The 21011-nt window shown below is 41.8% G+C and overlaps 2 protein-coding genes across 3 annotated transcripts; one reads left to right on the plus strand and one right to left on the minus strand.

Moving 5' to 3' along the window:
• The first annotated feature begins 438 nt into the window (after window positions 1–438).
• Window positions 439–12301, plus strand: LOC114433276 (hexokinase-1-like). Of its 2 annotated transcripts, XM_028401758.1 has the most exons (22): window positions 439–570; window positions 655–771; window positions 5147–5309; window positions 6338–6486; window positions 6582–6701; window positions 6840–6935; window positions 7033–7132; window positions 7293–7476; window positions 7637–7792; window positions 7887–7974; window positions 8057–8202; window positions 8338–8530; window positions 8622–8733; window positions 8908–9056; window positions 9368–9487; window positions 9703–9798; window positions 9891–9990; window positions 10072–10255; window positions 10394–10549; window positions 10747–10834; window positions 10990–11135; window positions 11779–11926. In XM_028401758.1, exons 2-22 carry the CDS (start codon window positions 709–711, stop codon window positions 11924–11926), a joined length of 2757 nt encoding a protein of 918 aa, XP_028257559.1. In that variant the 5' UTR covers window positions 439–570; window positions 655–708. The 2 variants fall into 2 exon arrangements, with proteins under 2 accessions (XP_028257559.1, XP_028257560.1); XM_028401759.1 differs by lacking the exon at window positions 439–570 and having other exon boundaries at window positions 709–771; window positions 11779–12301.
• A 1015-nt stretch (window positions 12302–13316) lies between these two features.
• Window positions 13317–20143, minus strand: LOC114433277 (neuromedin-K receptor). Its single transcript, XM_075353395.1, is given in 11 exon segments — window positions 13317–15288; window positions 15290–15339; window positions 15342–15367; window positions 15443–15519; window positions 15594–15713; window positions 15811–15961; window positions 16174–16240; window positions 16243–16367; window positions 18566–18843; window positions 19260–19414; window positions 19944–20143. Coding segments are annotated over 10 exon segments (1077 nt in total). The 5' UTR covers window positions 19398–19414; window positions 19944–20143; the 3' UTR covers window positions 13317–15243.
• Between the last annotated feature and the right edge of the window lie 868 nt (window positions 20144–21011).

Below are 21011 nucleotides of genomic sequence, written 5' to 3' on the forward strand. Positions count from 1 at the left end.
TAAGTGCAATTGTCATCAATTAATTGTCAATAAATCAATAAATCTTTATCAGCTAAATGCCACAATTAATCATGACTAATTTTTTTGCCAATATCTCCCAACCCTACTCACACTTCATGTAAAAGCTACAGGCATGTTTTTACTAATACTGTTTTTACTAATTTTTTTAAAAACTTTTACTAATGTTTTTACTTTACTTTATGATATACAAATACCCCCCCTCCCCCCTCCCAGTTAGGTAGTCCCCCTCTTTCGCCTCCATCACTGAGTTTGCCTCCAAGGCATCAGCTGACCCATTGCTGTCTGAAAGAGGATGTGGCACTCACCCCTCCTTCCTAGACACTCCCTTCTTAACCAATGAGCTCACAGATAGTGGGCAGGGCCCATTTTGTGGTCCTCCCCTCCTCCCTCTCTGCCTCCTGCAGCTAAACTTGCTGTCTCACTCATGCTTCCTGCCTTCACTCACATGCACAAAGAAGGAAGAGCGTAGAGTCTAATCCACACATGAAGCAGCTCTGTCTATTTTAAACCACACCGGATTGGACTCAGGATATCTTTATATCTCTTGTGGTGTGTGACAGTTTATATCAGGGCCAGAGCAGCATCTGGGTTACTTTTTTTACCTTTTCTTTTTGGATTTTTCTTCATCTGTAGGTGAACGTGTGCGTGTGTGTGTCTGCATGAGTGTGTGAGAGAACGAGGACCAGAATGATTGCAGCCCAGCTACTAGCCTACTACTTCACTGAGCTCAAGGATGACCAGGTTAAAAAGGTGAGTGCTATCTGTTTCTCTGCCTCCATTTTTAATGCTGTTGAGTGTGTCTGAGTTTTAGAGAGAGGGTGATGTGAGGGAACCACAGAGGAGAGGAGCACATGTTTTTAGAGGGCATTAAGTTCACAGTTAAGTTTACTCCCTTTGTTCATGTTTCAGTGTGTGGCTTTCTTTGATAAGTCTCTTTCAGGAAGTGACTGAAGCATGGCAGGCGATCTGTTTAGTGTAATTTAATTTCATGTTAATGAGATTTGTCTCATTACACGTTCAAATCACCCCGGCACAGTGAGACGTGACAGACAGCACAGAGGTGCGCTTGTGTAAGGAGATGTTAAAGTAAGCTCAAAACGAGTGTGTGATTAGTGCCATGATGTCAGAATGAGAGGTGTGGTTAAAAAGGAGGAGAGAGGAAGTAAATGACAAGGATGAAAGGGCACATGAGCAGAAGGATGAGGAGACAAATGAGTGGAGTGCTTTCAGGGGTCACTGAGTTCCTTTTCGCTCCCGTTAAAATGATATGCACGATTTGTTCAAGGGAGCCCATCTGAAAGAGAGAGGACAATCAGGTCATAAGAGACAAATGATCCAGTTCAGTAGTTTAACCTGATTGACAGTTCCTCGAGTCTTAATTTCTCATTGTGCCATGACTAAATATGAGTGTTTCAAGGAAAGAGGACATATTGTAAGAGAACTCCATGAATGTGTGTCTTTCATAACTTCTCAGCTGAGAGTGCCCCCCCCCCTCCCCAGTGTAAGATGACTGCACCAATTTAAGTGACTCTCAGGGCAGTGTGTGTGTGTGTGTGTGTGTGTGTGTGTGTGTGTTGAGCTTTTCCAGTCAGACCTCCACGACTCGCAGAGATTGAATGTGTCATAAAATCACGTTGCTAAGTACCAAACAGTGCTGTGGTGTGTAACACAGTGAGTCAGAGAAGGTTAAAATACTTCCAGACCTACTGCTGTCATTGTTCATGTCTTCATCACCTCTTGTTTCCCAACTCTGAAAAGAATCCAAGTCCATTTTCTCAACACGCATTTGAAACAGGGTCAGTTTAAGGTCGCACACTGATGATGTCGCACATAAACTGCAGATTCTGCATTGTCTTTTTTTCCTGTATAAATGGAAAAAAGTTCCCAGGCTTCTCCCTTCTCCCTGTCTGTCTCTAAGTTCAGTTAAATAGTGCACTCACAAGGTAATACACACAGCTGTCATTCCCAGGTGTGCCAAAGTCAGGATCACAGTCTGTGAAAGTAAAAGACATTTATCAGCAGCCAGGATCTGCTGTAATACAACACATCTCCCTCCCTCGTTACTCCTGCTCTCTTCCTCACCCAGCCTCCCTAAAATAGGCCAGCTTTGAACCATGTGACCACAGGTGACAGCAGGAGGAGGCTTACACCCACACACTCACACACAGCACCAGGTGTGTAGCTATTGTGCAGCTTTTCATAGAGCAGGACTTGTCAAAAGGAATTCCTCTAATCACATATAATTCAAAAATTGAGCAACCTTGCATGCATGTCATCAATAAACGATGTTTGTTGTCAATAGGAGTCAGCTGAGTGGATCCACTCAACTGACTGCAGTGTCCTTGGCTGTACTTCCTGATACAGTGTGGGCTGTCAGTCGGCATCCAAGCAGTTTGTGTGTGTGTGTGTCATGTTAAATGGGGGAAGGTGCAGGAGGGAGGCAGTGTAGAGTATTTTTTCCACATTGTGAGGCTGTGTGTGTGCACATCATGCACACCCACATACACGTGGAGTCAGGTTTCAGTGACTTCTCCTAACCACCTCTAGGTGACGAGGAGAACAAGGCATTGTCCTAGGGAGGAATGCAAATGGAAGGAGAGGGAAAGGAAGGGGGAGAGAGGGGAGGGGAGGAGCAGCAGCAGAGAGCGTGATCTCTTCCTGAAATTTAAGCTCTAGGCAGCGTCAGAGAAAGCTGTCAGAGGTGTGCTGAGGGGTAAACATGCCATTTCCCAGCTCATGTGAGCAGACCAGTACACTGTGTGCAGTGTCTCACACACTGCTATGTCAGAGCAGATGATGACGATGTTAAAAGTGCTTAGACATGGTTTCTAGCCACAAATTGCTGATTCAAAGATGCTAATGTATTTCCTGCCGCAGGACCTGAATGTAGCCCGGGGTTCAGTGGATTTCATGCAATGCAGTACCCATTTGTAATCAAAGATCCAGCTGTCTGGCATTGTTAAGTAGAGCTAAGAATGCTTTCTTATTTAATTATCTGATTAAGAACACATTGGTATGTATGACTCCCACAGGGATCCATCTTGGGCCCTATTCTGTTCTCTTTGCCCCCTGGCTTGAGCAAAACGCAGCTGCACATCTTTTAACTGGCACACGCAACTACAAGTACATAGACCTAGTTTTATCTTCTCTTCACTGGCTGCCTGTGCACACTAGGATCCATTACTTTTACTTGCTTCTAAGTGTCTGAATGGTGCTGTTCCTCTGAGCTCCTCCATCCTTACTTGCCTTCTCGGTCTCTCAGGTCGTTTGACCAGCATCTGTGTGTGTTAGTTTTATGGTAACCTGCAGTTAGTGAGGGCTCACTGTATGAGGGGAGGGCGTTGTCAAGCACCAACATGTCACCGCTGTGAAGGTGCTCCACCAAAACATAGACAAGTCATGAATGTAAAATGCATGTGTCATGTTGCCCAGTGTCGGACATGTTAAATGTCGGACAGGAGAACGTGCTCATCAGCTTTCATCCCAAACACCCCACATTTAGAGCTAATGTAGGGAATGTGACATCTATAGTGTAGTTAACAGTGAGTGCTGTTCACATGTATGTGAGGATCACAACTTATTTACATTTTCAAACATGACGGTAGAGTTAAACACAGCTCTTTAATGTCAAATCTAACTCTTAAAGGAACATTGTATCTGAATCAGACTTTGTGGGTCAAATACAGCACAGACACCACCATGTTATAGTTTAAATAAGAGCCCACTAAATTCTTTTTTTTCCCAGTACAAAATAGTGTTTACTAGCTGTCCTGTTTGAATCCATTGGGACTGTTTAAACAGCAGATGTGGTTTGTTTGCTGCATAAAATTGGTTTAAGCCTGTGTGATAACTGGTTTAAACTGTATATCACAAATGTGCCATATACTGCCAGTAACAATACATGTAGCTGTATAAGCCAGTGTGGGCAACAACTGGTGTAAAGGCTTACAAAGTTATTGCAAGTTCAACATTAGGCTTTCTTTCTTTACCATCCTGCATTTCTTACCCACTGCTTGTCCAGGTCTACAGCTAACATTGTGTTTACAGGAGATTAACAGTCTAACAAAATAAAGGTCAAATGTCTGCTGGTTCCAACCTTCTAAATAACTGGATTTGTCCTTTGGCGTCAGTGCACATATTTTCAATCCTCTGCAGTGACCAGATGAAGCAAATACTTTCCTGTAAACACTCAGAGGCAGACAATTGTCCTGAGCTAGTTACCATAAACTACAGGAAGTACAGTCAATGTTTGACTGGAACAGGAAGTTACACATTTCGCTCACATATCTTATAGTGAGTAATACTAAATGATCACAAGCATTCTTCATGTGTGAATATTTCATTATGTCATCATGACTTTGTATGTATTTTACATATTATGAAACTGACTGATTATGCAAATGCCCCTGATGACTTTGTTCTTAGTGAGTCCAGTACAAGACATCCAGAACAGTCTGTGTAGTTTGTCACACTTTTAAATCATAATGCAGGACATTGCGTCATCACACTGTGATGCAATAATGGTTTCTCTCCAGATTGTTTAACATCCTGTTCTTGAAACTCAGTTTACAAAGAAGGCAGCTTCAGTGGCCAACATTTATGACTTACACATGGTAAAAATTTACAGCACAGTCAATGTGTGGATGTGGTGTTGTGGATCTGACGCATACTGTGCTCACTTTTTGGACTCCCTTCTGCCTTTTGACAGGGCTGAGTGACACATCATGTACTTCCTGGTCTTCACTGTGTCACAGAAATGATGTAGTACTCCATGATACATTGGCTGTACGATACGACCACAGTATGATAAGATTAAGATTTACTTTACTTTAAGTATGGTAATACAATTAAGTGGTCGATGCAGCGGAGGAATGTAACTGAGTACTAAATCACAGTACCTTTGTCTGACATCAGCTCTCTGGGATCAGTGTACTTTTTTCCATGTCGTCATGAGGTGAATTATTTTTATTGATGACTATAAATAGTTATTTAGGGCAGTAATGCATGTCTGGGAAGTACAGTTAATCTGAATTATCAGCACAGTCTGTCAGATAATAATGCATTTATCCTTAAATGTTGGCTCATCTATAACACTCATATTGTTTCACTGTTTCACTGTTTTCAGATCGATAAGTACCTGTACTCCATGCGTTTCTCTGATGAGACGTTAGTGGACATCATGCAGCGGTTTCGCAGGGAGCTGGTCAAAGGACTTGGTCAGGACACTAATCCCACTGCTACACTGAAGATGCTGCCAACATTTGTGCGGTCAATCCCAGATGGATCAGGTTAGTATGCCCAAACCTCTCTTTTACCACAGAGAGGGAGCTTTTTTTGCAGGAGTAAGGTGGTCCCTTTCTGTAGCACTCTGGCTTGTGCATTCCTACCTACCTGCTGTCTAGGCCTCATACAGAAAAGGAGCATCTGTCCACATGAATACAGGTGCAGATACCTTCTGTCAGCTTTAATGACAGTGAGGCTCCCTCTTCCTCCTAATCGTGTCCTGCAACCGATATATTTTCTTAATATATTCTTTCAGTTGTTATACAACAAGTTAGTCAACAACATGAAAGCTGTAGCTCAGGGCACAAAACCTTGCACACAAATCAGAGATTAACACTAATCCTGCAGCTATTGTCTGAGAACTGCCAGTGAGTAAATGTCAGTCTTAAAATTACAACACCAGCATCACAGTGGTATATTACACACCGTGGCCTCATCATGACACTGCTGTGGGACAAAATCACATTTATGAAAGTTAAGTCAACATTTACTCAAAAGACAACTTGACTTTTGTACATTTGAAACATTTTTCTTTTACCATCATTGACAGCAGTTTTAGAGATGCATGTGTTCAGTGAGTACTGTCCAAAAGCTGAGGCACAAATGTTACTGCGTGTCAACCACAGAAATGTCTTTGGCTCTCATTCATCCAGGTCATAATGTATCCATGGCTTTAATATAGAGGCAACTGGACTCATATTTTTGTGAAAATGTTTCACCGCTCCTCCTGACTGAGATAAAAAACAATTTCTGTTACCGATCTCATATATGCTTTCTGATGATGGTTGATCTGTTGGTACTGGATAAATCCTGACAGGTTCCTGACAGTTTTATCTGAGGTCAGAAGGTTCTCTTAACCCTATTATGAATGATAAGCAGCTACCAGTGCAGCTTAAGTCTGTCTCTGAGAATCATTAGGGCACAATAGAGTCAAACAAGCTTACTGTCATTCTGTACTTGGAGGAGCTGTTAAGTGAGGATTCCACTCTCTGTGACATTTGTGTCTCTGTCTCCACCCTTTGTGCCTCCACAGAGAAAGGAGACTTCATTGCACTGGATTTGGGAGGCAGTAACTTCAGGATCCTTCGGGTCAAAGTGAGCCATGAGAAGAAACAGACGGTTCAGATGGAGAGTCAAATCTATGACACACCAGAGGACATCCTTCACGGCAGTGGAACAAAAGTAGGTTCACAGGAAATACGCTCAGATTGCCCACATACACAGTCCCCCCGAGGCCCACCTGACACCACCTCTCCCTCTTTCCACTGCTGTTCCAGCTGTTCGACCACGTGGCAGAATGTCTCGGTGACTTCATGGAAAAACAACACATCAAAGACAAGAAACTCCCAGTTGGTTTTACCTTCTCCTTCCCCTGCCAGCAGACCAAGCTAGATGAGGTAATGGGTTTTTTCCATTTAATATTGTTCCTTCAAACCATACAAATATGTTGCAGTGCTGCCCTGCCTGCTTTCACAATGAAGCTCAATCTAATAAAACTTTGTGTCCTGCTTATGTGCCCCTGTCTCTCTGTCCAGGGTTATCTGATGACATGGACAAAGCGCTTCAAGGCGAGTGGAGTGGAGGGAATGGATGTCGTTACGCTGCTCAACAAAGCAATTAAAAAACGAGGAGTGAGTATCTTCTTTTATCTAATTTAAGCACTAATTAATGTAGTTTAAGCCTAGGATGCAGAATGACTGTAAACCTTGCATGCTTCATTCATTTCAGGACTATGATGCTGACATAATGGCAGTAGTGAACGACACTGTGGGAACCATGATGACCTGTGGCTTCGATGACCAGCGCTGTGAAGTCGGCATTATAATAGGTACTGTGCATTAAAAAGTGTACGAAGAAGTCAAAGAAGTAAAACAGAAATTAGATAAACTGTATCCAATACTGTCAAAAGCAAGCAAATAATTGTATTTTTTGAAGGAATATACAAAATGAATATACAAATTAAACAAGTGGTCTTTGTGTGTTTTTAGGTACAGGTACCAACGCATGCTACATGGAGGAACTCCGTCACATTCAGCTGGTGGAGGGAGATGAGGGCAGGATGTGTGTGAACACTGAGTGGGGAGCTTTTGGCGATGACGGCAGGCTGGAAGACATCAGGACAGAGTTTGACAGAGAGATAGACCGAGGCTCTCTGAACCCAGGCAAACAGCTGTACGTTAAAGCAAAAAGCATCACAGGCTTATTGATGAAGTAAAATAAATTGCAAAGCTCTAAAGGCATTTTGAAAGGATAGTTATTCACTTGAAAATCACAGTGTAGTGGTGTTAATCCAAATATTAGAATGTTAAATATGTTTCTGTGCTTGCTGCAGGTTTGAGAAGATGGTCAGTGGGATGTACATGGGGGAGCTGGTCCGTCTCATCCTGGTGAAGATGGCCAGAGAAGGCCAGCTGTTCGAGGGAAGGATCACTCCTGAGCTGCTTACTAAAGGAAAGCTTGAGACCAAACATGTGTCAGCCATAGAGAAGTAAGTCATATGGAAGGGTGTTATCAGTCAGAAATAAATAATTTACAATTCAATCATTCCATTACATGTGTCACTGTACCTCTCTCCTGTTTAGGAGTAAGGAAGGTTTGGTCAAGGCGCGAGAGATTTTGACCAAACTTGGTGTGGATCCTACGACGGAGGACTGTATTGCTGTGCAGCATGTGTGTATCGGTGTGGAAATCCCACATTAACATGTTGTTAACAACATTTGGACTTCTGGCTCACCTCCTTCTCTTCCTTCAGGTTTGTACCATTGTGTCTTTCCGCTCTGCCAACCTGATAGCTGCCACTCTGGCAGCCATACTGCTGAGGCTAAAGGAAAACAAAGGGGTGACACGTCTCCGAACTACTGTAGGAATCGATGGCTCTCTCTACAAGATGCATCCACAGTAAGTGTCCAAAAAGACTAAGGACAAAGTCATGGTCACAGTAAGGTTAAATATATACTGGGTTGTGTTGCATGTTAGCTCCTCTTTAGTATGGCTGATGATGTAAAAATGCTAAACTGTTTGTATCTGTTTCAGATATGCCCGACGTCTTCATAAGACGGTCAGGCGCTTGGTCCCGGATGCCGATGTTCGATTCCTCCTGTCAGAGAGTGGCAGTGGAAAAGGTGCTGCGATGGTGACAGCTGTGGCTTACAGGCTTGCCGAACAGTCACGACAAATTGCCGAAATACTGTCTGAATTCCGCCTGACGACTGAACAACTCCTGGAGGTGAGGAGAGGAAAAAGCAGTGCGTAACTCCTATCACGCTCTCTGTGTGCAACTGTATAGTTAACAACCTGAATATTCTCTTTTTCTGCAGGTAAAGAAGCGAATGAGGACAGAGATCCAAAATGGCCTTTCAAAGAGCACTCAGGATACCGCTACTGTCAAAATGCTGCCAACATTTGTACGAAGCACTCCTGATGGCACAGGTAACACGGACCTGACAGATCTGATCAATATTCAGCTGTTTGAAAGCCTTTTACATACAGAATCTAAAATACAACTGCACATTTCCAGTTAGAAAACAGTAAGACAGACCTCCATGTACAGCATAACAATTTGAATTGGGTATTTATCTGCCTGTCCCTCTCCCTGACATCCAGAGCACGGTGATTTCCTGGCTCTGGATTTAGGAGGAACCAACTTCAGAGTTCTGATGGTCAAGATTCGTTCTGGGAAGAGGAGAACTGTAGAGATGCACAACAAGATCTATGCTATTCCTTTAGAAGTGATGCAGGGCACAGGGGAGGAGGTGAGATGGACAATGACTGAATTCATCCAAACAGGGCACCAGAATGAAAAACAGCACACACTGTACCTTCTGTTCTTTCTCTGTTGCACATCTCTAATTCTGCAGACAAGTCAAATTATAAAGTCATTCTGTCAATTCCATGCAATACATACAGAATGCAATGATTTGTTTTCTGGGAAATCCAAAGAGAGTGCTTGATGTGGCTTCACAAAGGTTTAAATTCATGTGTAGAATGATTCATTTGTTCATATTGCCATGCAATTTAAATCTATAGAAGTGACAGCTAATGCCTGTGTTGTCTCCTCTTGCAGTTGTTTGATCATATAGTGCATTGTATCAGTGACTTCCTGGACTACATGGGGATGAAGAACGCTCGTCTTCCTCTGGGCTTCACCTTCTCGTTTCCCTGCCGACAGACCAGCCTGGATGCTGTGAGTGCACTACCCAACAGCCTGTGTCTTGACACTGTTAACTTATATAAGACCTTGTTAAAATAGTTTGTCAACTGCGCAATCCATGACATTAAGATAAGATAAGATAAGATAAGATAAAACTTTATTAATCCCGAAGGAAATTCTTGTGCCAGAGGTATCAAGTCACAATAAATGCAGTTGTCACATGAAATCCAGAACCTCTGTGTGTACAGGGCATCTTGGTGACATGGACCAAGGGCTTCAAGGCTACAGACTGTGAAGGAGAAGATGTGGTGGGTCTGTTGAGGGAGGCCATTAAGAGGAGAGAGGTGGGACATAAGCAGCAGCAGCATCATTTACCATCCTCACTGTGCAAAATATATGTATTATTCATTACAATGATGTATGTGTTTCTTCTCAGGAGTTTGACCTGGATGTTGTTGCCGTAGTGAACGATACTGTAGGAACCATGATGACATGTGCCTATGAAGAGCCCACCTGTGAGATTGGACTGATTGCTGGTTAGTTCTTCATTTTTTGTTCGACTCTGCAACATCCACGTGTTTGTGCTTTATCCGTCTAAAGTGTCTGTCATGTTACAGGCACTGGCAGTAATGCATGCTACATGGAGGAGATGAGGAACATTGAGATGATCGAGGGCGATCAGGGGCGGATGTGTGTCAACATGGAGTGGGGGGCTTTCGGTGACAACGGATGCCTTGACGACATTAGAACAGAGTACGACCGCGCGGTGGATGACTTCTCCCTCAATCCAGGCAAACAAAGGTGCAAACACAAACACACACACACTGTGTCAGAAACACCTGTCGAAACATTAACCCTTCATGTCTTGGACTTTATGTTTCTGCAGACACATATTTTATATGTGTGTTTTGTGCCCTCTTGTGGTTATTCATGTTTTAGATATGAAAAGATGTGCAGTGGGATGTACCTGGGTGAAATTGTGCGGAACATCCTCATAGACATGACCAAGAAAGGGTTCCTGTTCAGAGGACAGATTTCCGAAACACTGAAGACCCGAGGCATCTTCGAGACAAAGTTCCTCTCGCAGATAGAAAGGTAAACCAAACACTGAGCACTGTGTTCCTGTTTGTGCGTCTATAAAAGTTGCAGTGCGTTCTTCACTTTCATCGGGGTTGTTACATGACTGGAATACAAAGCGACTTTCCCTGTTTTGTTAGGTTACTGATTCTGATCCTTTTAAGGTGCATGACATCTTTCCATGCCTGAGTCTCTTTGTGTGTGTCTTTTTCCAGTGACAGGCTGGCCTTACTGCAGGTGAGGTCCATCCTGCAGCACTTGGGGCTGGACAGCACATGTGATGACAGTATCATAGTCAAAGAGGTAAGGAGTGTGACACCATGAAAGAGACCTACAATTCCCACAATACAAATCTGAGAAAGTGCAGATATTATGTGGCTGTACATGCAGTTTTCTGGCTGAGCAAACTCAATGCCAGTGCAGTCTGTTGCAATAAAGATAATGGTTTTTGTTGTTAGGTATGTGGAGCCGTGTCACACCGTGCAGCTCAGCTGTGTGGTGCAGGAATGGCTGCTGTGGTCGATAAGATTAGGGAGAACCGAGGACTGGACCATCTGGACATCACTGTAGGGGTGGATGGGACACTGTACAAATTACATCCACAGTAAGTAACATAATAATAATAATTTTTGAAATAGACTGAATAAGAAACGGACGTAATGTTTGTTTTGCCACAACAACAGCTCCACAATGCTCTAAAAACAGAAGTGTGCTGTCGAAATGATCACAGTATATAAGACAGTGCCTACATAAAACTAAATATATAAATTGATATTTTTTTGCAATTAAGCTGGTTAAAAGAGTTTGGATAGTGTAGTTATTTCAGCTTTTAACTGTATATTTTATTTTTGAACAAATTTCTAAAGTCACCACATAATCTATGAATTCTAAACTAAAGACTGATTATGTGCTGATCGTGTTGGGTCGTGTTTTAGTTATAGTGTATATTAAATAGGAAATGTCTTGATTGCACAATACAGGAGAAATACGTCAGGTTAAGTAAACACTTTCACCCCACCCCTCTCTTCAGGTTTGGTAGTTTTAGATCAGGTCATAGATAAGGTGACATTTATTTTTCTTGTTCAGCCACTCTTGTTCTACCAGTAACAGGTAGTGTTAAATATGTTACCTGGTAACCCAGTTTGGCTGCTCAGTAAAACTGACCCACTGTAATGTCAACCTCAATGTCTCCTTAATGTTCATGCTGTTTCCTAACATGGCATCAATCCCTCTCTGTCTCTGTGTAGTTTCTCTGGGATCATGCACCAGACAGTTGCTGAACTGGCTCCTCAGTGTAACGTGAAGTTCCTGCTGTCAGAAGACGGCAGTGGGAAAGGTGCCGCCCTCATCACAGCTGTGGGCTGCCGGCTGAGGCAAGAGCTAAATAATAAATAATAATAATAAGAGGAAAATCTCCATCCCAGTCCTACCCCCTCCCTCCCCCTTCTCTCACCCATTGTCTCCTTTTCTCTAAAGTCAAACCATTCCAGTCAACACCTCACGCTCCTATAGCTACTTTAGCCTGTGTCTACGTGACTGAGAGAAAAGGAGACGGCTTTCTCTGTTAACTACAGGAGCCAGACTCTGTTTTAGTTAGATTATTATTTTTTAACCAATATTACAACACCCGGTCTCTTAAGGGTCTTGCAGTTTTGTGATTTTGATAAGTGTAATATAACTTATCAGGACGATAAAACACACACTCAGCTCCTGTTTAAAGAACTGCAGGGCTTCACACACAAACCTGTAATACCCCTCTGTTGCCATCTAGTGGATATCTTTGGTAAGTGCAGTCTGTTGTTGAAACATGTCCTGCACATCAGTTACAGGAAAAATGTTGATCCGTGCAAATTGTTCAGTATAAGCAGGGACAAAAACACTGTTTTAGTGTGTCTGCTGCCTGCTGTAGACTGCTCACTGTGTGTACAGGAAAAAGGAAAAGGGAAATATGAAAAATATAATATAAATGTGTAATGAGGTGAAAGGGAATATTTTTGCTTTAACATTTTTACATGTCGTACCCAGATATAATACAATGTGCTATACATACATTGTTGCTATTTATTTTATTTTTATATGGGGAGATGGTGGAAGATGTTACTGTAGAGTGCAATATTGATGCACGCAGGAGAGGCTATCAGCTAGCTGCATTTACAGGGAGGAGCCTAGAAGAAGAATGGGGACTTATACTGTATCTTTACCTTTGTTTATTGAATGTGAATATCCGGATCAATCCGAGACTGTTCGCTTTGCGAAAGATGTCCTGTCGGTGGTACGATTAACAGTTGTTGAAAAGGTGTCGTCTGTACACGCTCTTGCGCTGCTCATCCCTAACAAGGTGTCACCAATGTCACTGTTCAACAGTACAGCCATAAAACAGGAATGTGGTGCTAATACGGGTGCCAGAGGAACAACACTGGCCAAACTCTATATATGTTCTGTGTACAAGAACATAACCAAAGGACATTCAAAAGGAATTGCTAAAACTTGCTATATGATCTATAAGCTCAGGACAACTGAATTATTGTGTGACTCATTTGTAGCACTGTTAATATATATACAGGCAAAACAAATAATGAAATATTGGTGAATATGTTCACAGGCACCTTTTTCTTTGATCAAATATTGATTTCAGTTTTTAAGATGACACCTGCCAGATGTTTGCACAACATACACCCTCACAATCATAATCTCTTTGCTTCTGTTCACAAAGCCTAGACTGTATCTTCCAACACTGTCAATCAGTCACTAAATACAAACAAACCTGTGTCAAATGACACTGTTGTTGTTTTTGCACCAGAGATTTTTCCCTTATTGACCTCAGAATTCAATCTGACATCTTCTTATTGAGCAATAACTCTGCAGCAACTCCACAAAGAACTTACCTCCAGACCTCTGACCTGTGTGTGTGTAGCTGTGGGCCACTCACAAAAACCATAATTACTGCGTTCTATTTTATTGCCACTGTCACATTAAACTTTTTTGTAACTTTATGTAACTTTTATGAACAAAAGTTTTGAGTAGTCAACAAATACAGATGGTTCATGCTGCCACTGTGTGTATGTTAAAAGTGAAAGAGTAAATGCATTTAGAACAATCTGAAATACTCACAGGCTACAGTATTTGCAATATGATGACCTCACTATCAAAGTGCAAGAATCACAAGTTCTATAGTATTTACACATTATCAGCAGATGATCAGTGTTACATTTCACATCAGGCAGCGGTACTTCAGAGTCTTAACATAGACTGCAGTGGTAAAAATATCACAGCTGTATGAACCAGAGAAATTACAATATATATACAACATACTGCACACCGAAGAATCAAGTATCAGAGAGAACAGTACAGTAAGTTACAGTATACAGTAACATGCCAACAGACAACTAAAAATTATCCAAGGCTGAATGTAATATGAACAATGTCAGGAAGCTTTTAAAAGTAAATCTGTGATCAAAGTCATCAATATGGCATCAATATAGTACAGACTAACTACAGAAGTATTTCGCATATTTGCAAATTTACAACACTCGTAAATTTAAAAAGGGAACCAGTGAATCATGTGCATTAATGGATACTATACATGATTTTGTTTTCATTTATCAGCTCAGCAAAAGAACATTGTTTGTTAAAGAAGTATTTTTCTGCTTGTTCCATGGCAGCACAGATAAACATGGTCAACCTTCATACAATATACAAACCTTACATGTTGTTCGATTCTGTGTTAAAAAGCCCTGCAGCATTTTATACAGCACTGACACAAAGAGCAAGGAGAAAGAAACACCAGGATCATATCTTCTTACAGATGCAGAATATTCAGTTGCCATTTGGTCCTGTTATGTTGTTGAGTCAAGGAGAAATTCTATACATGCATGTGGAAGAATGAATGGTTCACACACACACACTTGTCCTCAAAGTCTGAGTGATGAACAGACCAGTTTGAGCAGCTAGCTCGAGTTATCTACATTCTTCTACATTCTAAGTTCTCTATGTTTCATGTATTCCTCTGAAAGTCATGTTGATGTAGTGACCATAGAGAACCATATAAAAAGTCACATTAAACACTACCACTGCTTTTGATAATGCTCTTTGGAACATTTTGAAAATCCTGTATCAAACATAAAAACACACCAACAACAATATTAAGGCTTAATGCTGATGCCAGTGGACCTGTTTCATCAGGTCTACACACTGCAAAACCACCACTGCTAACGTATCTAACAATGCTAATATATCCAGAGGATGTAGAAGTATGAGGCCAGCAGTGGAGGAAGGATGGCTGGGACTTGTCTTCAAAATTGCAGCAAATATGACACCCTTGCTCATTGTCCAGTTTATTTTTTCACTCACCATGACCAGCCTTGGTATTGAAAGCAAAACACAGCCTGAGTCACATTCATTTATGGTAATGGTCCCAAATCCACCTGCAAGGATCTCCACATGAATAAATGTTATAAGTTGTTCATTGTCAGTTCCGTTGTGAGCATTTTAGTGTTCCCATGGAGACTGTCCTCGTCCTGAATCCCAAGTCAGCGGGGATACTCCATAAGTTTGGCAGCTGGAGATTTTGTATCGTCCAGCTTCTTATCAAAGCAAACTCCTGGCGTGCGCTTGTTGAGCTGCATGTCCTTCTCTGTGTTTAGGTCATTGTCGACAGCCGTGTTTGTGTTGTTGGTGTTGCTTTTTTTGATCGAGCGTGTGAGCATGAAGTGTCATTGCGGCCTGCGAGTCATGGTGACTCTAAAGGTGTGTGTGTACTAGCAGTTCCATCTTGTCCTCCTCTGACACTTTGATGAAGGGACACCAGCAAATGCATGACGGAATCCAGCACGAAACCTGCGGAAAGAGAAACAGAAGAATAATCACTAAAAGTGGAAAAAAAGTGGAGAGATGTACTGCTGTATATTTTACCTTTGGTTTAGGCAGCAGTAAATGATAGGATTGTACATGGTTGAACTCATTGCCAGCCAGAATATGGCCAGATACACCTGAGACAGACACAAACATAGATAAATATAAATCTAATTACACGGTCAGAAATACCAGAGCGACAGCTGCTCACCTGCTGTATGTAATGCTGCTTATATATATCTCTGTTAAAAGATCCTAGAATGAAGTAGACGTGATAGGGCAGCCAGCAGAGGGCAAAGGTCAGCACTACAACAACCATCATCTTTACAACCTGCAGAAAATCACAGAAAAACAAGCAGCCAACTCATTTAAATAAAGAAAACTACGTTTAGACTAGATTTAGACAGTAGGAAACAAAAGTGTGGCACCTTTCTCTTGGCTGTTATCTGGCCGTGGTAATGGTCTGATGCTTCTCCGGGGATGTGACTACCCCACAGCGATCTGCCAACTATGCTGTAGGTCACCAGCATCACCAGCAGGGGGAGCAAGTAGATAAGCAATATCACAGCATACTGGTAGCTAAGAGGGGCACAGAGAGAGCACAGCAGCTAATACACCTGTTGATACGATGACAAAGAAACTGCTCTGAATACCTGTTTGATTTATATGCTTCGTCTGTGTTTTAGCAGACTTCACATTACAATACTTAACTATGGCACACCCTTTATAGATTTACTAGTCGATTACTAGGCTTTACAACACAGAATTTAAATGCTTTTTGTTTCCCTAACCTCAGTTGATGGGGTCCTCCATATTCATCAGGCCAGTCAACCATGCACACAGTTCTGGGGTAGTAAATCTAGTCACGCTGTAGTAGCACTGAGGGAAAGCCAGTAAGACTGCTACAATCCATATCAGGGCGATCACAACCTTTGTCGAGGTGGCAGAGAGGCGGGGCTTCAGGGGGTGGATGATGGCCATGTACCTGGTGAAGAGGTGAAGAACAGCTGTGTAAAGATATCTTTTAGGACGGACAGGTCCTGGTGTTGTTTTATATCCATTCATTTACATTCCATACAGTAACAGGAATAATGAGGTGGACAATGGTACAAATTCTACCTGAGAATTAAGAACTGGTCTTTTAGAAATGTTATTAAAATGACAATAAATGTGTTGACTGAAGAAGGCATCAGGTCTGCTCTGCTTGTTTGACTCTATCTGCCTGCCCCTAGATGTGTTACCTGCCAAAAACATTCATATTCACAATACTTTCAGTTGAGTCAGTGTGATAAAAACACACATCAGTATATTGAGAGTTACTGCAGATTATTATCGATCATCGTTATCAAGATATATGTATGTTTTTTATTGTGTGTTATGAGAAATCATTATCATTAACTGTTAATGGTATAAATTATGAAAATGAAAGTTACTGCATGTTTAAGTATCTTTTAGTTGAAGGACAACAGCTCTCCTATAGGTGTAACCTGTTCAAAGGTTACAAAATGAACAATCTTTAAAAAAGGTGATAATAATAAGAAAATAAATGTGGTGGCCAAGGCAACCCAACTTAAGCTGCAATCTGACTTTTTTTCATAATAACAATACTCAGTGTTGACACAATTACAGTCATTCATGAATGGACATGAATCACAAGTGTGTATTATTCAGCCTGACAGTGTGAGTGTTTTACGGACAATAAAGTTGAATCATCATGCATAAAATCATTTGCATAAAGATGAAATTCATTTTTACAGCATGCTGCTGAAGAATCGTAGTTACATCAACCGTATTTCACAGCCCTCACGGTCAGTTCCAGCAACTTTGCTCCTCACCCTGTTTTTAATGGAACAGGGGCACATCTAAAGGGTTCGTAAAAAATCTGTTTTATGGATGAAATGATGATGCATAGCAGTTCCTGTTTTTGATGTGATTGTTGTCTGCAGCTGATGATACCAAAGAGAACGCCAGACTAACAATAAAGTGATGATTTCATAAACTACTGAGCAGGAATTCTTACATTATAAGCACATTTTACACCTGCACTGATATCATAGCACAAGGCTCATTAATCACTGCATCTGCTACAGGGCTCCGAGTCATGTATCTCATATGGCTCATGCTCTCTTATGAGAGAATAGTGAAATGTGTGATATGGGACATCTGCATTGCAGCATACAATGCTCTCAAAAGTAGTTAGACTTTGATAAACAAAAATTGAATGAATTTAATAACAAAATGTCAAAGTGTTCAGAGGGAGCATAAATATACTGTTCAAGTACTCAGACCAACAGCTTCCATGTTAATATAAATGAACACATTTCGACACACACAAGAGCAGCTTCTCTAAATATCACAATTACAACATGTTTAGTTTACCAGTCTTTAGCTTGCTGCTTGAAAACATCTGGAAATGTAACCACCCAGCTGTTGTCAAAAGGGTTCAAGTTCTGGTCAGCAAACCTTTGTTTGACCACAGCTTCAATGAGCCTGGCAGTGTAATCAATGTAGTAATGTTATTAAACATAGGACATTCGCTGACAGAGCCAGTGTATGTGCAGTTCTTTGTGTTTATGACAGAGTGTACACACTCAGCTGTATATACTATACTGAGCAAAGATTCACAGCAGATTGACCATTCATGCTCCAGTAAGCATTAATGACATCTGTGTCTCTGCCGCCTGGTGACCCATATCTCCTTCATTAGGTTTTCATTGGCTCGACCGTCACTGATTATATCAAATGATACTGTTCATATATCATGACTAAATGTACAATGAGATGTTTGATCCTAAAATGGTCAGTGTTCCTGTGAAACATTGTACTGGGCATGCCCAGATCTGCCAGTTTGTTTACCATATTAAAAAAAGTTAAAAAAGAGACATCAGTATGTGGGATATGTGGATACAATATGCACCACCTCTGCTGGGTTTCTGTAGTGGCTAGTTGATTATTTTTGTAGGATGACATCCATCTGTTTTGACACATGCAGCTACTAAATGGCATTTTACAGGAAGAGAGGATCAGTCACTCTGCTGCCTCATTACTGTTTATTGCTTGCACAAAACAGTCTCTTAAAAGCTGATGTGTTCAGTTTGGCAGCATTTTAAAAAAACATGTCTGCCCAACTGTGCTTTAAAAAATATTAAATGGTTAACTCAGTTGTAAAGACAGCTTTCTTACCTGTCCACTGCGATGGCAGCCATTGAGTATATTGATGAAAACATGGCTGTGATGGGGAAGAAGTTCTGGAATCTGCAGTAGCCCAGGCCAAAGTACCAGTCATTGTGAACCGCATAGACAAAGTTAAAAAGGGTGTTAAAAGTTGCCATGGAAACATCAGAGAAGGCCAGGTTTACAATGAAGTAGTTGGTTACAGTCCTCATACGTCTGTGAGCAAGGATGATCCAGATGACTGTGACATTCCCAGTGATGGACACCAGAATGATAAGGAGAGCCACCTGAGAGAGGAGAGGAGAGGAGAGCAGAGGAGAGGAGAGGAGAGGAGAGCAGAGGAGAGGAGAGGAGAGGAGAGCAGAGGAGAGGAGAGGAGAGCAGAGGAGAGGAGAGCAGAGGAGAGGAGAGGAGAGCAGAGGAGGAGGAGAGCAGAGGAGAGGAGGAGGAGAGGAGAGGAGAGCAGAGGAGAGGAGAGGAGAGCAGAGGAGAGGAGAGCAGAGGAGAGGAGAGGAGAGCAGAGGAGAGGAGAGCAGAGGAGAGGAGAGGAGATTTTTATAGGATTATTAGATTTTATTATTGCGTGTATGCATGTATTCATTCATTCAGTCTTTCATCATCTGCTTTTATGTAAAGCCTTCCACTAGTAAAATAAAAACAGCTTGTTGTGACGTCAACCAGATCAATTAATTTCTCGCCTTACCTGCCAGTCTGGCTGCTGGAACTGATTCCCTGTCGTGTCGTTTCCGTCCTCCATCCAGTCAGTGGTCATTGATAGCGGCAAAGAGGAGGTGGCCTCTGTGTCTCGTTCAATGTGTTGAATTAGACTCTCTGCGTCCATTGCGGCGCTCCGTTTACCTGGTGGCAGAAACTTTAGTGTAACTGAATGTGGACTGTGCGTCATGCGTAATTTGGAACGATAAAACATGCTCTTGAGCCATGTTTACAGGTGAATGGAGATACTACACAGTATGAACAAAAATCAAACCCTTTCAAAGGTCCCATTGTCATTAGATTTGATATAAAGTTTCAGACAATTAGACAATATTATTGATCATATGGTACATTTTTGTTTGCGAAGCCTATGGTTTGCCATTTGGCCACAGCAGATCAGCCTTAAGTATTAATCATCATATCACTAATGTTGAAAAACTTACAGTATCCTGGCAGCCTAGTCACTGTGGAACAAGATCCACTGATTAAAGCTTTCCTATTCTCTCAGTCTACATTTTGTTCAAAAGAATTTTTACCAACAGCAAGTCATCAATCACAGACACACAGACATTTTACAGACACACGTTTCTTTGGCTACAGTAAGGCGACAGTAATACACAGAGAGTACCTGGAGATATTCTCCACAAGAATAACATTAGTTTGACTGTCTTACCTCTGCTCGCGCGATTAACTGGTCGGTTTAAGCTCACTTTGTCCAGTCCATGGCTGAGAAAATTAGAGTCCTTTTTGCGTAATGGGAATCCAGGGTCATCCAATAATCCATCAAGACATTTTTTCTGCGCCCTTGTCTCTCCCCGTCTCTCTCTCACATACGCTTTCTGTCCCTCTCTGTCGGAATGTGTAACTGGACTGTTTGACACGCGCCTGAGAGTAAAAGCACACACACGGGCACGCGAGTGTGCGCGTGGAGCCGCGCCAACTACTGAAGGAGAATAAAAGAGTGTGAGAGAAATAAGCGAGAGAAAGGAGAACTCCTTATTTCAGACTAAACTGTAAAAGGCTACAAAGACAGCTGAGAGAGTTAACAGGAGTGAATTCAAACCAAGATGTTGGGAGAAAGCGGGTTTGAGGTGTGCTAACATCAGTAAAACCAAGCTAAGAGCTGGGATAGGGAATTAGACAGCTAAAGAATGACTTAAAAACAAACGGGAAGAGGCGCCACAACTACTCTGTCTGTGATGTCTGCAGCTGTTTACAGCATTGGAACAACAGTGGTTTCCAATGAAACCCTTACCTGTCTTGTTCACATGACACAGCGCCATTCTGTGGGTTGTGTACTTTAATGTTTTTGAGTCTTAGGACTTACCTTTTGATTATTTCTTGTAACATTGGTCAGTCAGAAATATTCCACCTTAGTGCTTCCACTATCTTTGGTTCTTCCCCACACACCCACACAGTCATCCTCTGCAGCCACACAAATGATATTGTCCTGCAGCTGTGTCATTTCTGGCAGTTTTGACACTGCTGGAGAGTTGCAGTGTGGGAGGATATTGATGAGTCTCTTCTTTGGCGTGGCTGCAGAAATACAAGTGGGATTTATCTCTAATGGTGTGATACCTGCAAAGTAAAGTCCTGACTGGCAGCCATTTTAAATGCAGAGCTGTGGATCTGAAACATGACAAAACACTTAAATGACTCTACAGAGTTTAACTGCTGAATGGCTGGTTTGTATGTATCTGTATTGTTGTTGTGCATATAAAACACATGCAGTCTGGTTGTG

The sequence above is a fragment of the Parambassis ranga genome, chromosome 3, assembly GCF_900634625.1.
Source record: "Parambassis ranga chromosome 3, fParRan2.1, whole genome shotgun sequence".
Classification (NCBI taxonomy): domain Eukaryota; kingdom Metazoa; phylum Chordata; class Actinopteri; family Ambassidae; genus Parambassis; species Parambassis ranga.

Bases quoted from the DNA above. Each gene is read 5' to 3' on its own strand.
- LOC114433276 (XM_028401758.1), top strand. From the start codon at position 709: ATGATTGCAGCCCAGCTACTAGCCTACTACTTCACTGAGCTCAAGGAT. The intron at 7,133-7,292 runs GTACTGTGCATT...GTGTGTTTTTAG, and splicing joins TGAAGTCGGCATTATAATAG to GTACAGGTACCAACGCATGC. The intron at 10,550-10,746 runs GTAAACCAAACA...GTCTTTTTCCAG, and splicing joins TTCCTCTCGCAGATAGAAAG to TGACAGGCTGGCCTTACTGC.